Source organism: Carassius auratus, chromosome 41 (genome assembly GCF_003368295.1).
Source record: "Carassius auratus strain Wakin chromosome 41, ASM336829v1, whole genome shotgun sequence".
Lineage (NCBI taxonomy): Eukaryota > Metazoa > Chordata > Actinopteri > Cypriniformes > Cyprinidae > Carassius > Carassius auratus.
The window spans coordinates 3,147,932-3,163,336 of NC_039283.1; the positions used below are offsets into that span (position 1 = coordinate 3,147,932).

General features: G+C 37.0%; 1 protein-coding gene across 2 annotated transcripts; it reads left to right on the forward strand.

Moving 5' to 3' along the window:
* Nucleotides 1-652: 652 nt before the first annotated feature.
* On the forward strand, nt 653-8,565 carry LOC113059795 (RRP15-like protein). Of its 2 annotated transcripts, none has more exons than XM_026228407.1 (5): nt 653-755; nt 1,392-1,693; nt 2,249-2,346; nt 2,441-2,627; nt 8,102-8,565. In XM_026228407.1, exons 1-5 carry the CDS (start codon nt 707-709, stop codon nt 8,264-8,266), a joined length of 801 nt encoding a protein of 266 aa, XP_026084192.1. In that variant the 5' UTR covers nt 653-706; the 3' UTR covers nt 8,267-8,565. The 2 variants fall into 2 exon arrangements, with proteins under 2 accessions (XP_026084192.1, XP_026084193.1); XM_026228408.1 differs by having other exon boundaries at nt 8,105-8,565.
* The last annotated feature ends 6,840 nt before the right edge of the window (nt 8,566-15,405 follow it).

The window sequence follows — 15,405 nt, forward strand, 5'->3', positions numbered from 1 at the left end:
ATACTTGTTGTTTTACTGAAGGAAAAATGGTAAAATAACAGCTAATAAAATTGGTCTCTTATTTCCATCCTGCCACCAGAGGTCACTCAAAGACCAACAAACACACAAAACTTTTAGGTTCACAAAATGGACAAAAATATGTTTTCTTTGTGCTTGTGTACAAATAATTATTTCTTTTTCTATATCTCTCTCCTATATGTTGCTGGCTCATTAATATTCAACATACGATTACCATACTGGGCAGAAATGCACATTTTTAAAGTACTAGTTCTATTAAGTTCAGGATATCTCTGGTCTTAAAAATTACTAGTAAATAAATAATACGCACTGGTTCTAGTTTTTCTTAACAAGAAGAATATACTATTGGTACGAGTACTAGTATCTAATGATTACGTACTAGTGTCTAATGAATAAGCACTTATAACTTAAAAAAACACTAATACCTAAATAATACACACTAGTAGCTAAAGAATAAACACTAGTGCCTCATGAATAAGCACTAGTACTGAATGGAAAAGATACTAGTATTTTAAATAATAATAATAATAATAAGTACTAGTAGCATGAAAATAGATACTAGAACAGTTAATAGATTAAATGTTAAAATGGCTTTCCATAACACGTATCTAAATAGGTGCGGAACCTTTCCTGCGCGTCTCTTGTTGCACACGGACTGTTTAGCAAGTACTCGTAAATACCAGTAAAGATGGCGACGCTCATGAAGAAGCCACATGTCGTTGTCGAAGAGGGAAATGGTGAGGAAATTAAACTGTTTCACCGTCAAATTATGATGTTGCACCTATAGCATGCCGTTTCGCCAGGATACGTATTATCAGTCGCTGATCAAACGTCTCTACTCTATCGTTACTCTACTGTGTTCAGCTGCGGGGCAGAGGGCTTTTACTGTAGACACAATTAGCCTCTTTTTTACAGTAGAAATATAAAACAGAATACACAGTAGTTCTCTGTGCCATAGTTAGTAATTTATTGGGCATTTATATGACGTGTCTGTTAAAAATATTACGTTTGGTTTATTGATCAGTATTCTTTATCTCTGTTATATCTATGGATTCAATTTTGATTGGATAGAATAGAGTTTAGGGTCCTTCTAACTTTATCGTACAAATAACATGTAAACGGAAATCCTCTTAACCAGCTTTATGGGGTGAATCCTGAGATACTTATACAGATTCGGCCCACATCTGGCCCACATGAAATCCATGTGGGCCAAAACTCCAGTAGGAGTCTGTCTGGGTATATATTTTATAAGTCTTAAGATCAATAAATTCTTCAAACAGATTCAGGAAATTTTGTTTAACATATGGTTGCCTTTAAAACTGACGCCATGACTGTGGTTATGTATGTTTTTTATGTGTGATGTGGATGTTCAGAGGAAGAGTGGGGCGTTTCTGATGACAGCATCAGTAATGATGGAGAGTGTGGACCAGAAAGTGGTCAGGAGGGATCCAGTGTGGGAAGTGAAGTAGAAGACAGCGGTGATGAGGATGGGAAGACTGAAGAAGGACAGAGTGGAGATGGTGTGGAAAATCCCAATGTCGGATGGGCTGAAGCCATGGCCAAAATCCTGGGGAAGAAAACGCCAGAGAGCAAACCCAGCATCCTCCTGAAGAACAAAGAGCTGGACAAGATCAAAGAGAAGGAGAAGAAAGAGCGTCTGGAGAAAAAGAAAAAGGTAAGCTAATGAAACGCAACATCAGCCGGCTTCACCAGAGCTCATAGAATTCAATTTAAGATATCCTTTTTATTTAGTTTTTTTTTTTTTTATGTTATAAATTGTAAAATATGCTTAAAATCAAGTTTCTAAGAGCTGGAATGAATTGCTATATATAAATATATATAATTTTTTTTTTTTTTTTTTTTTTTTTTTTTTACTGTTTACATTTAATTGACTGTTTTTCTGTAAAAAATTATAATAATAATTTAATTATGTAGTAATTTATCCAAATGAGAGCAGAAGTGTTACACACCATGTTACTTTGTGTGTGTGTGTGTGTGTGTGTGTGTATATATATATATATATATATATATATGTATATGTATATATCTTGAGCAGATGTAGATGTTACTCATTTGATGTTCCACATGTTCATTTGTGAATAATAGCAACATTTTAAGAAATATTAAATACATTTGAAAAAGGGTGAAAGAACACCCTTTTATCTTCAGTGCATTTATTTGAAGAGGCATTAAACGGGGCTACATGCAGGTTTTACTGTATAATTGACAGATCGATAAGAAACGAGCGTGGGAGAATATGTGCAGAGAGAAGCCTGATGTGGTTCGAGACCGAGAGCATGAGAGGAACCTACAGAAGATTGCTACCAGGTGAGACATCATTTAGTCAAGCAGTTTATGAGCTCTTTGGTTTTGTGTTTCTCAGTCTGTTGAAGTATGTTCTTGTGTTGCATGATATCTGTAGAGGTGTGGTGCAGTTGTTCAACGCAGTGAAGAAGCATCAGAAGAACGTGGATGACAGGATTAAGGAAGTTGGGGCTTCAGAGAGAAAGAAATCCAGAATTCTGTCCTCAGTGACTAAGAAGGACTTCATTGATGTCTTGAGAGGAGCAGACGTGGCTCACAAACCAGCCATTAAAAAAGAGAAAGTGGTGAGATTACTTCTATTTCTCGTATACACTTAGCAGTGTTTCCTCGTCACATGGCATTACTTCCTCGCTTAAAGTGAAAATGTACTGTATGTACCAGAAGGGGTGTAACGGTACACAGTAGAGCTGTCACTTTTAGTTCGAAAATCGATTGCACAATCGATCGGACCAACCCAAAAAAGTTTTGAAAATGAAAATAGTGAATCGATTTTAACCAAATATGTACACTATTAATTTTAAAATAATTAAACAATAAAAAAAATATACATGTAACAAAATTCACAAACAAGCAGAAAAAGAAAATAAAGAATTCCAATAGCACAGTATGCCTTGCGAAAGCTAGACACAAAATACCAGCAATTTTCCGCGCCTATAAGACCCAGTGACGTCGAAAGCGTCCACACCAAAAGCGAATAGAGTGTCTGCCGCGAATGATTTCAATGTTAAGTCAATGTAAAGACGCGTTTACGCGTGTCTGGAGGTCTCGCAGCGCGGTAGACGCGTATTCGCCTCATCCGTGCATCTAGTTACAGGAGATTCTGAGTTACGAAAAGGACCATTGCAAGCTGACAGCGACCGGTAATACCCCAACCTTGCGCAGCTGTACCCGAGTGTCCCTGGGACATCAGTGCGGTCAGAGCGCGTCTTCTCAAAAGCTGGACATATAGTGAATAAAAAAACGCCCTGCGCTGGACCCCAAAAATGTTGATCGACTTTTTTTCCTGTCCAATAAATTTGTAATGGCCCCTTGCCTTTTTGCGCATGCCTGCCTAGTGCCGCCTAGCCTAAGTGTTGGTTACATGCAACAAAAAAAAACACACATGGCTTGTTCTCAAGTCCATTTAAAGTTTCATTTTTTTGAACAGTGGTTTGAAATGGATTGATCATTATTTAAAATAATCTTGGAGATTTTTGAATTGCCTAAATCATAAATGCAGTCGGGTTGAAGCCTGCACTAATGTTTTTCTTTTGTTACGGCAGCCGTCCCCTCTGCATATATATTTTTTCGAGAATGTTGCACTCCTTTTACTGTATGTTATTCTGCACGAAACTTAATGCCAATAAATAAGAAATATTGCTTACTTGTGCGTTTCCAGCGCTCTTTTTACGTTCGTCCGTTATTTGACGTTGAAAAAGGAAACATATTTTTTTAGACATGGAAAATGTTTTTTAGACAATGAACACTTATGTCATAAAAATCGTCACAAAAGTGACAGCCCTAGTACACAGAAGTCAAGGTTCGGTATGACTCCATTCAATACAAGTAACAGGAAATTTATTTTTTTAATTTATTTTGAGCAGAGAGTAGTGCTACATGTAGCACGTTAAATTTCAAGATTTAACACAAAAACAGAATGGTCAGACTTCAGATTTGTGAAATGATGCTTCGTAAATGTGAGTTCACACCACCAGCGTTAAAGTGTCCGGAAGACATTCATTTTCAATGTGAGCCGGCGTCAAGGAGCGATGTGACTTGGCTTTTGAGAGCGTCGAGGAGAGTTGAAATCAGGGCAACTTTATGGTAATGAGCTATGACGTGTACATTAAGTAATGTTTATACGTGATTAAGTAACATTTTCAATGCAGGACTTTTACTTGCACCAGAGTATTTTAACAGTGTTTTATACATTATTAGGTAAAGGACCTTAATACTTTGTCCACAACAGTATTTAATGAGGTTAACTTATAACGTTACCCTCAGGTTAGTCTGCACGAGATCAACAAGCTTGTTTGCTTTGCAGCCGCTTTAAATACGAGAGAAGCATTCGATCTACATCAGAGCGATCACGAATCTTTCTGCAGCGTTTTGAGCAGGGCAGAGCGATTTTTGACGCACTCTTTGCCAGCTGTGTGAACGCACAGTAAGACCCCTGCGTAAAACAGCAGACAGACTGAATGAAAGTGCAGATTTATTCTCTGACAGCAGGTGGGGCTTATGGAACAGCATTTCCTTCGTTATCGCTGTAAACAGTGCAACACTAATATATACATTACATGAAGGTAAGAGGAAAAGAAAATATCATCACAACACTTCTAAAGTTGGTCAGTTCCTCTCAGAGATAGATTCATGTAAACCCCGGACATATTTGTTTTCCTGTATTTTGAGCATCATGAACAGTGAGCTTGATCTGCCTGGTACAGTATTTTCTCCTCTTTACAGACTTCATAAACAATTCCACACACATTACATTTGGGGAATGATTGCAATGCAGTTTATGTGAAATAGAGATCAGCCAAAATAAACCTAACAACTGATTACAATTTAAAGCCGGTTGATCGGTGCATCTCTAGAGCCTAAAACTTTCCCAAACTGCTGATTTAAAGCATGTAGTTGGTTCTCCATGTCCTTGAATGTCATTGAATGCTTCCTCTCTTTCCTGTTGTGACCGTTAGCGGTGCATGACCACGCGTCCCCTTCTGGACTGATGCTTATTCATCTGACTGCATGAAGCGAACTAGGGCTGGGCGATATGGCCAAAATTTCATATCCCGATATAGCTCATTTGATATCCCGATAACGATATACATAACGATATAGCAATTTTTCTGTTCTTTCAGTTTATGAATAGTCTATATAAAATTGCAATGTGGAAATGCAGTTTGAAATGCTATATAAAACAAATAAAGGTAGTATGGACTAAATATTTATTTTATTTAGAATGTTAGCTATGGCTGTATGGTGTGCCACCGGTAAAAGTCTGTTGCAGCGTCTGTGTCTGGAGTTTGTTTTGAGCGCTTACATCACCACTCGACGCTGCTTTTGCAGTTTTTGCTCGTTGACTCTCTCTGTATTCTTCTTCGTGGTTCTTTGCGCAGGTGATAAAATAAATTAGTAGTGTTGGAGTCCGTAGTTGGCACTGGAAGCCAGCAAACTTTACAAACAACTGTTGTCTGGTCCACGTCAGTCTTCTTATAAACAAACTACGTCCATGCAACAGAAGTCGCCCCTCTTTTAGGTACAAGCTCCTCGGTTTGGGTTGGCTGGTCATCTTGTTGAGAATTACCCTGGTCTGAACCGTGTCTACTACCGTCTTCCTCCATGTTTGTTTATGTATTGCAGCGTGCATGGGCATGCCGTGGCGTGAGGTGCATCTTGACGTAAAATTTTGCCGTAAACGATAGAGCCTTATATAAAACGATATACATTTTCTATCGTCCAGACGATATGTTTTGTCATATCGCCCAGCCCTAAAGCGAACCGTGCCGTCCGTACCGTGATGATTTGGGACTAATACATCTACTGTTAATTACTACAACAACAACTATTATTATTATCATTATTACTACTACTACTATTATGATAGCTGGATTAAAATATTTATATATAATATGTATAATATATAAGATATAAAAAACTAAATGAGTAATTTAGAAATATTGCCCTGGCAACTAACTGAAGTAAGTTTTAAATTGCATTACCAAAATTAGTAAAAGTACAATAAAAACAACTTAAATAACACTAAATTGAATTATAAAAGAACTTAAACTGATAAAACTGACAAAAGTGCATAACAGAATTACAAAAATTTAAATTAAAATGCAAAACTAATTCAAAATATGTTATCATATTCATTCTGTAATTATAATAGTATATAAATTAGTGTTCCTGATGCGTTAGCAGCACAAGGTTGGGGGTTCAAATCCCAGGGAACATGTTAGGACAAAATTGTTAGCCTGAATGCAGCGTAAGTTGCTTTGGATAAAAGTGTCTGCTAAATGCATAAATTTAATTTAAAATGTAAATTTAATATAAATAATGCTATTTAACTTTTTATTGTATGCAGTTAATCAGTGTGGATAATTAAAAAGTTGTCTTTGTAATCATGTAACTTTTTTTTTTTTTTTTTTTTGACCAAGCAATACACACAACATGAGTAAAGATTGTTGTGAATGCCATTTCTTGTTAATGTCAAAGTGACTCTGTTAACATTCAGTGTAGATTTACGGTAATCAAATAATTTTATTAACATTTCTAGCTCTCGTTGTCATTAAACAGGGTCTCAAAGGTCTAAACAGATCATATCTTTAATCATTAATTATTAAGGATATTGTACCTACTATTAAATATTACTGGGTATGTACTAGTGTTAATTTCGTTAATGAATATTCATTCAAAAAGATTTTCTGTTGATTTGTGCTTATTGGTGAAAGAGCAACTTCTGATGAAATGTAAAAATAAATTTCCCAAATGACAACAATCACTGCAATTAAAATTGAGCAAAATAATATTTTTTCTTCTTCATCATTTTAACCATTATACAACAATATTCAATTCAATTCAAGTTTATTTGTATAGCGCTTTTTACAAAACAAATCGTTACAAATTACTTTACAGAAAATTATGTTTCTACAATATTTAGTAGTAGCTAGTAGTTTGTGCACATTTGACAGGATTTTAGAAAAAATAATAATAATAATACAAGACGTAGTCAGCTAGACGATGAACTATCAATATTATTAATTAAGTTATTATATGATTCAGTCACACATTTAGCAATAATTGTTAGTTCTGTTTGTTGATTCAGGGTTAGCATCATCTGAGGTCCTCTGAGGGTCAGCATCATCTCTTCTCAGGTGTTCTGGATCCAGACTGGAGCTTGTGTAAATCCTAGTTACCACGGGATGTAAATCCCGTGACAAAACATAGAAACAAAATACAGACATCATTAGCATAGCTGCTGATCCAACAAAGTAAAATTAGTTTAATCCAAGCTAATGAATAAAAAAACACTTTTGATCAGATGCAACTACACTCACAATTAAAAATATACATTATTCGAATGCTTGGAGAAAGAGATGTGTTTTTAATCTAGATTTAAACAGAGAGAGTGTGTCTGAACCCCGAACATTATCAGGAAGGCTATTCCAGAGTTTGGGAGCCAAATGTGAGAAAGCTCTACCTCCTTTAGTGGACTTTGCTATCCTAGGAACGACCAAAAGTCCAGCGTTTTGTGACCTTAGGGTGCGTGATGGGTTGTAACGTGGTAGAAGGCTAGTTAGGTACGCTGGAGCTAAACCATTTAGGGCCTTATAGGTAAGTAATGATAATTTGTAACTGATACGGATCTTAATAGGTAGCCAGTGCAGAGACTGTAAAATTGGGGTAATATGATCATATTTTCTTGACCTGGTAAGCAGTATGAAGATGTGTAAGTTTCCACTGACTAAAACTAGACTAAAATTATCAGACATTTAGTCGACCAAAAAAGGACAAGTTGACTAAATATGATAAAAACGAATAATTACATTTGACAGAGGACTAAGATTAAAAATAGCTGAAATTTACACTATTCAGAAATAATTCAGATTATGTCAAATGAGTTCTGAGCATCATGTAGACTGTGTTCAAGAACTTTTGCTTTTCTTAATTTCATTCATTCGCTGTTTACACTCCTGCTTTTATTGATTTCATTCATGTAAAAATAAAGCAGTGTATGAATTATGAGACTGACTCTTGTAACTTTTCTTGATATCAGCAGCCTGTAGACGTGAAAGGGGAGAATCCGTCCTGGAGCGTGTTGAGGGATGATTTTATGATGGGCACATCCATGAAGGACTGGGATAAGGAGAGCGATGAAGAGCGTGAGGAAGGAGAAGACGACCTCGAGCCTGCTGAAGACTACAGCAGTGAATCAGACTGAACCATCACTACTGCACCTGTGCATCGTGTAGTGCACACGTTCAAGTGCACTTACAGACCCTGAGATCACTGCGCCGAGACGCCAGACTCCGCATCACCTGGAGATCTCCGAAGGTGGATCATGTGAGACAGGAGAAGGGAGAGACTGTAATCTGTGATGTGATGTGACCCTGATCTTGATTTGCTCGTGTGTCCTGGTAAAGCAGGGGCTGTTTCTGAGTGCACTGATGAGTGCTCTTCTTCTGTATATAGTCATTTATACCACAGTGTCTTTTGCTAAATAAATCATTTCCTTCATTATTTATTTTGGTTTTATATTGGTGCAGTATATCCTGTTACAGGTAAAGTGAGTGAAGTCTTGATTTCTCTAGTGCCTTCTACATTACAGATTGTGTGAGCAGCTGTACAGTGTTAAACAGGAAAATGCTTCAATGAACATTATGTAGAATCATGGCTATTAGTTTCCAACACTTAATTATTGTATATTTACGGTCTAGAGAATGACTGTTTAATGTCACTCTTTATTAAGTGTTTTGAACTTTATGGTAATGAGCTATGACGCGTACATTAAGTAATGTTTATACGTGATTAAGTAACATTTTCAATGCAGGACTTTTACTTGCACCAGAGTATTTTAACAGTGTTTTATACATTATTAATTAAAGGACCTTAATACTTTGTCCACAACAGTATTTAATGAGGTTAACTTATAACGTTACCCTCAGGTTAGTCTGCACGAGATCAACAAGCTTGTTTGCTTTGCAGCCGCTTTAAATACGAGAGAAGCATTCGATCTACATCAGAGCGATCACGAATCTTTCTGCAGCGTTTTGAGCAGGGCAGAGCGATTTTTGACGCACTCTTTGCCAGCTGTGTGAACGCACAGTAAGACCCCTGCGTAAAACAGCAGACAGACTGAATGAAAGTGCAGATTTATTCTCTGACAGCAGGTGGGGCTTATGGAACAGCATTTCCTTCGTTATCGCTGTAAACAGTGCAACACTAATATATATATTACATGAAGGTAAGAGGAAAAGAAAATATCATCACAACACTTCTAAAGTTGGTCAGTTCCTCTCAGAGATAGATTCATGTAAACCCCGGACATATTTGTTTTCCTGTATTTTGAGCATCATGAACAGTGAGCTTGATCTGCCTGGTACAGTATTTTCTCCTCTTTACAGACTTCATAAACAATTCCACACACATTACATTTGGGGAATGATTGCAATGCAGTTTATGTGAAATAGAGATCAGCCAAAATAAACCTAACAACTGATTACAATTTAAAGCCGGTTGATCGGTGCATCTCTAGAGCCTAAAACTTTCCCAAACTGCTGATTTAAAGCATGTAGTTGGTTCTCCATGTCCTTGAATGTCATTGAATGCTTCCTCTCTTTCCTGTTGTGACCGTTAGCGGTGCATGACCACGCGTCCCCTTCTGGACTGATGCTTATTCATCTGACTGCATGAAGCGAACTAGGGCTGGGCGATATGGCCAAAATTTCATATCCCGATATAGCTCATTTGATATCCCGATAACTATATACATAACGATATAGCAATTTTTCTGTTCTTTCAGTTTATGAATAGTCTATATAAAATTGCAATGTGGAAATGCAGTTTGAAATGCTATATAAAACAAATAAAGGTAGTATGGACTAAATATTTATTTTATTTAGAATGTTAGCTATGGCTGTATGGTGTGCCACCGGTAAAAGTCTGTTGCAGCGTCTGTGTCTGGAGTTTGTTTTGAGCGCTTACATCACCACTCGACGCTGCTTTTGCAGTTTTTGCTCGTTGACTCTCTCTGTATTCTTCTTCGTGGTTCTTTGCGCAGGTGATAAAATAAATTAGTAGTGTTGGAGTCCGTAGTTGGCACTGGAAGCCAGCAAACTTTACAAACAACTGTTGTCTGGTCCACGTCAGTCTTCTTATAAACAAACTACGTCCATGCAACAGAAGTCGCCCCTCTTTTAGGTACAAGCTCCTCGGTTTGGGTTGGCTGGTCATCTTGTTGAGAATTACCCTGGTCTGAACCGTGTCTACTACCGTCTTCCTCCATGTTTGTTTATGTATTGCAGCGTGCATGGGCATGCCGTGGCGTGAGGTGCATCTTGACGTAAAATTTTGCCGTAAACGATAGAGCCTTATATAAAACGATATACATTTTCTATCGTCCAGACGATATGTTTTGTCATATCGCCCAGCCCTAAAGCGAACCGTGCCGTCCGTACCGTGATGATTTGGGACTAATACATCTACTGTTAATTACTACAACAACAACTATTATTATTATCATTATTACTACTACTACTATTATGATAGCTGGATTAAAATATTTATATATAATATGTATAATATATAAGATATAAAAAAACTAAATGAGTAATTTAGAAATATTGCCCTGGCAACTAACTGAAGTAAGTTTTAAATTGCATTACCAAAATTAGTAAAAGTACAATAAAAACAACTTAAATAACACTAAATTGAATTATAAAAGAACTTAAACTGATAAAACTGACAAAAGTGCATAACAGAATTACAAAAATTTAAATTAAAATGCAAAACTAATTCAAAATATGTTATCATATTCATTCTGTAATTATAATAGTATATAAATTAGTGTTCCTGATGCGTTAGCAGCACAAGGTTGGGGGTTCAAATCCCAGGGAACATGTTAGGACAAAATTGTTAGCCTGAATGCAGCGTAAGTTGCTTTGGATAAAAGTGTCTGCTAAATGCATAAATTTAATTTAAAATGTAAATTTAATATAAATAATGCTATTTAACTTTTTATTGTATGCAGTTAATCAGTGTGGATAATTAAAAAGTTGTCTTTGTAATCATGTAACTGTTTTTTTTTTTTTGACCAAGCAATACACACAACATGAGTAAAGATTGTTGTGAATGCCATTTCTTGTTAATGTCAAAGTGACTCTGTTAACATTCAGTGTAGATTTACGGTAATCAAATAATTTTATTAACATTTCTAGCTCTCGTTGTCATTAAACAGGGTCTCAAAGGTCTAAACAGATCATATCTTTTAATTATTAATTATTAAAGATATTGTACCTACTATTAAATATTACTGGGTATGTACTAGTGTTAATTTCGTTAATGAATATTCATTCAAAAAGATTTTCTGTTGATTTGTGCTTATTGGTGAAAGAGCAACTTCTGATGAAATGTAAAAATAAATTTCCCAAATGACAACAATCACTGCAATTAAAATTGAGCAAAATAATATTTTTTCTTCTTCATCATTTTAACCATTATACAACAATATTCAATTCAATTCAAGTTTATTTGTATAGCGCTTTTTGAAAAAAAAAACGTTACAAATTACTTTACAGAAAATTATGTTTCTACAATATTTAGTAGTAGCTAGTAGTTTGTGCACATTTGACAGGATTTTAGAAAAAATAATAATACAAGACGTAGTCAGCTAGACGATGAACTATCAATATTATTAATTAAGTTATTATATGATTCAGTCACACATTTAGCAATAATTGTTAGTTCTGTTTGTTGATTCAGGGTTAGCATCATCTGAGGTCCTCTGAGGGTCAGCATCATCTCTTCTCAGGTGTTCTGGATCCAGACTGGAGCTTGTTTAAATCCTAGTTACCACGGGATGTAAATCCCGTGACAAAACATAGAAACAAAATACAGACATCATTAGCATAGCTGCTGATCCAACAAAGTAAAATTAGTTTAACCCAAGCTAATGAATAAAAATGCACCTTTGATCAGGTGCAACTACACTCACAATTAAAAATATACATTATTCAAATGCTTGGAGAAAGAGATGTGTTTTTAATCTAGATTTAAACAGAGAGAGTGTGTCTGAACCCCGAACATTATCAGGAAGGCTATTCCAGAGTTTGGGAGCCAAATGTGAGAAAGCTCTACCTCCTTTAGTGGACTTTGCTATCCTAGGAACGACCAAAAGTCCAGCGTTTTGTGACCTTAGGGTGCGTGATGGGTTGTAACGTGGTAGAAGGCTAGTTAGGTACGCTGGAGCTAAACCATTTAGGGCCTTATAGGTAAGTAATGATAATTTGTAACTGATACGGATCTTAATAGGTAGCCAGTGCAGAGACTGTAAAATTGGGGTAATATGATCATATTTTCTTGACCTGGTAAGCAGTATGAAGATGTGTAAGTTTCCACTGACTAAAACTAGACTAAAATTATCAGACATTTAGTCGACCAAAAAAGGACAAGTTGACTAAATATGATAAAAACTAATAATTACATTTGACAGAGGACTAAGATTAAAAATAGCTGAAATTTACACTATTCAGAAATAATTCAGATTATGTCAAATGAGTTCTGAGCATCATGTAGACTGTGTTCAAGAACTTTTGCTTTTCTTAATTTCATTCATTCGCTGTTTACACTCCTGCTTTTATTGATTTCATTCATGTAAAAATAAAGCAGTGTATGAATTATGAGACTGACTCTTGTAACTTTTCTTGATATCAGCAGCCTGTAGACGTGAAAGGGGAGAATCCGTCCTGGAGCGTGTTGAGGGATGATTTTATGATGGGCACATCCATGAAGGACTGGGATAAGGAGAGCGATGAAGAGCGTGAGGAAGGAGAAGACGACCTCGAGCCTGCTGAAGACTACAGCAGTGAATCAGACTGAACCATCACTACTGCACCTGTGCATCGTGTAGTGCGCACGTTCAAGTGCACTTACAGACCCTGAGATCACTGCGCCGAGACGCCAGACTCAGAATCACCTGGAGATCTCCGAAGGTGGATCATGTGAGACAGGAGAAGGGAGAGACTGTAATCTGTGATGTGATGTGACCCTGATCTTGATTTGCTCGTGTGTCCTGGTAAAGCAGGGGCTGTTTCTGAGTGCACTGATGAGTGCTCTTCTTCTGTATATAGTCATTTATACCACAGTGTCTTTTGCTAAATAAATCATTTCCTTCATTATTTCTTTTGGTTTTATATTGGTGCAGTATATCCTGTTACAGGTAAAGTGAGTGAAGTCTTGATTTCTCTAGTGCCTTCTACATTACAGATTGTGTGAGCAGCTGTACAGTGTTAAACAGGAAAATGCTTCAATGAACATTATGTAGAATCATGGCTATTAGTTTCCAACACTTAATTATTGTATATTTACGGTCTAGAGAATGACTGTTTAATGTCACTCTTTATTAAGTGTTTTGTGTCATGTTCTTTCTGCTTTGTTTCGGTCATATGTGTCAAATACAGTGACCCAGATTTGACCTTTGATATTAAAATTGTGTACAACAAGGCTTAAAGTGCCCCAGACAACAAGACTACACTATATTGCTGTTTGGGTCATGATGTGACCTGAAAAAATATAATAATCTCTTATAATAATAATAAGCCAGGGGTGTCCTAGATGACCAACGTCCTGCAGAGTTTAGCTCCAGCCTGTCTCAAAACACTTGGCTAGAAGTTTCTATGAATCCTGAAGACCTTGCTGGTTAAAGTGTGTGGATGAGTTTGGAGCAGGAGAAGGGTTGGACACCATTGGCTTCTGTGATGTTTAAGTTGACCACCGGGTGGCACTGCTGTCAAAGTAGTGCAGGGATCTACTTCTGGGGTGACATTCTGACCTCTAGGACAAGAGCATTCTGTGAATAAAAACTGAACTTTTAAAAAAAGAAATGTGCATTGGCTATGAGCTGTATGGTGTTTTTTATTGGCTTGAGCTCATTAGGAGTGTTTGCTCTTATATAGCAGGTCCTTTTGTCAGAGGTGCACTGTGGGTCTCTCTGATTGGACGGCTGCCAGGAGTTGACTTTTGAACTTCGTCGTGCTGCTGATTCTAGTCTTTCTCTTTATCACTCTCAGTCGAGCTATGTGTACACACACTGTTGGGATATATTTACTCAGTGTCTGAGAGGGTACGCTATCACCCTCTGAGGGTACAGCTCTTTATTTTGGCTAATGTGAAATGCCCATTTGTCACGAGGACACTGTGTGTGCCACTCAGGAATGCCCGCCCTAGCTAGGGCATGTTGACACGGCTCCCTAGAATGGCTCAAGCTCCTCTGTCGCTCCCTGACTGCTCTTCTTGTCATAGCCGCCCCATTGTCTGCATCACAAAACCTCGTCCTTCACTTCATCAGCTTCTCGGGTCGCGGCAAGTGATTGTGAGAACAGTCAGGTGGACCGTGAAATAAAATTGTTGTGCTATTTTGCTACACTTAATATAATTTTGTGTATTCCCTTACACCCGTAACCCTTTCTCCCTTGCAATGTCACATCTGTCTTTGTTGGTAGTGATTTAGTGATAACATCTGGTTTACGGTGGTGGGCTTCTGAGGGCCTGTCACTCCTGACAGATTACTGGAGTGTGGGGCGGGCACAGGAGGCTTCGGCAAATTATTGTATTTTGATTTTTTGATGCAGAAGCTCAAGGGGTGGGAAAGTAAATCAAGCAGGTCCAGCAAGGTAGATTGAGGAAGAGTGGAATAATGCCTGCTGTTACATGTTTCCTGGGCCTTGTGATCACCCAACTTGTTGCAACCTCTCAAAAAACGGGTTATCAGATAGATTTAGAAGTGATGATGCAACCGCTGGGAATACTTTCTCATTCCATATCAGTTGCTGTGCCATAAGCTATTGGAAACTACCAATTTCTTCTTTTTTTTTCTTCTTTTTTTTGTCAGTATTTTTATGCTACAATCCTGTTACGAATATGTTTGTAAAAAAAATGTAAAAAACACATGGCTTGCGATATCAAATGAAAACTTTGAAACCGTGATATCAGTCAACTTCCACATTATCTTTCTGAAGACATTTAATAATTCCATAATTTAGCCTCAGTGTATAATGCTTCAAAATTCAACTCACCCACACACATTTTTAATGTTGTTTGTGTATAGTATGTACACTTTATCCCCAACATCAGCTATCTGAAAGACACTTTAAACAAACCACTAAAGGTTTCCATGACTTCTTATATGTAACACCATCATAATAATGTGATAAACACTGGTGACATGTTTCGTCGTTTTCGCGCAGGTGAAATATCCTGTAAGGACTTTGGTCTCTCGAAATCTTTTCCCCTGAAAGTCCTGTGGTGTACACTGACGTTCTTGAGGGGAGGTTCAGATGAGGGAGGGCAGAGTGGGAGCAGTCA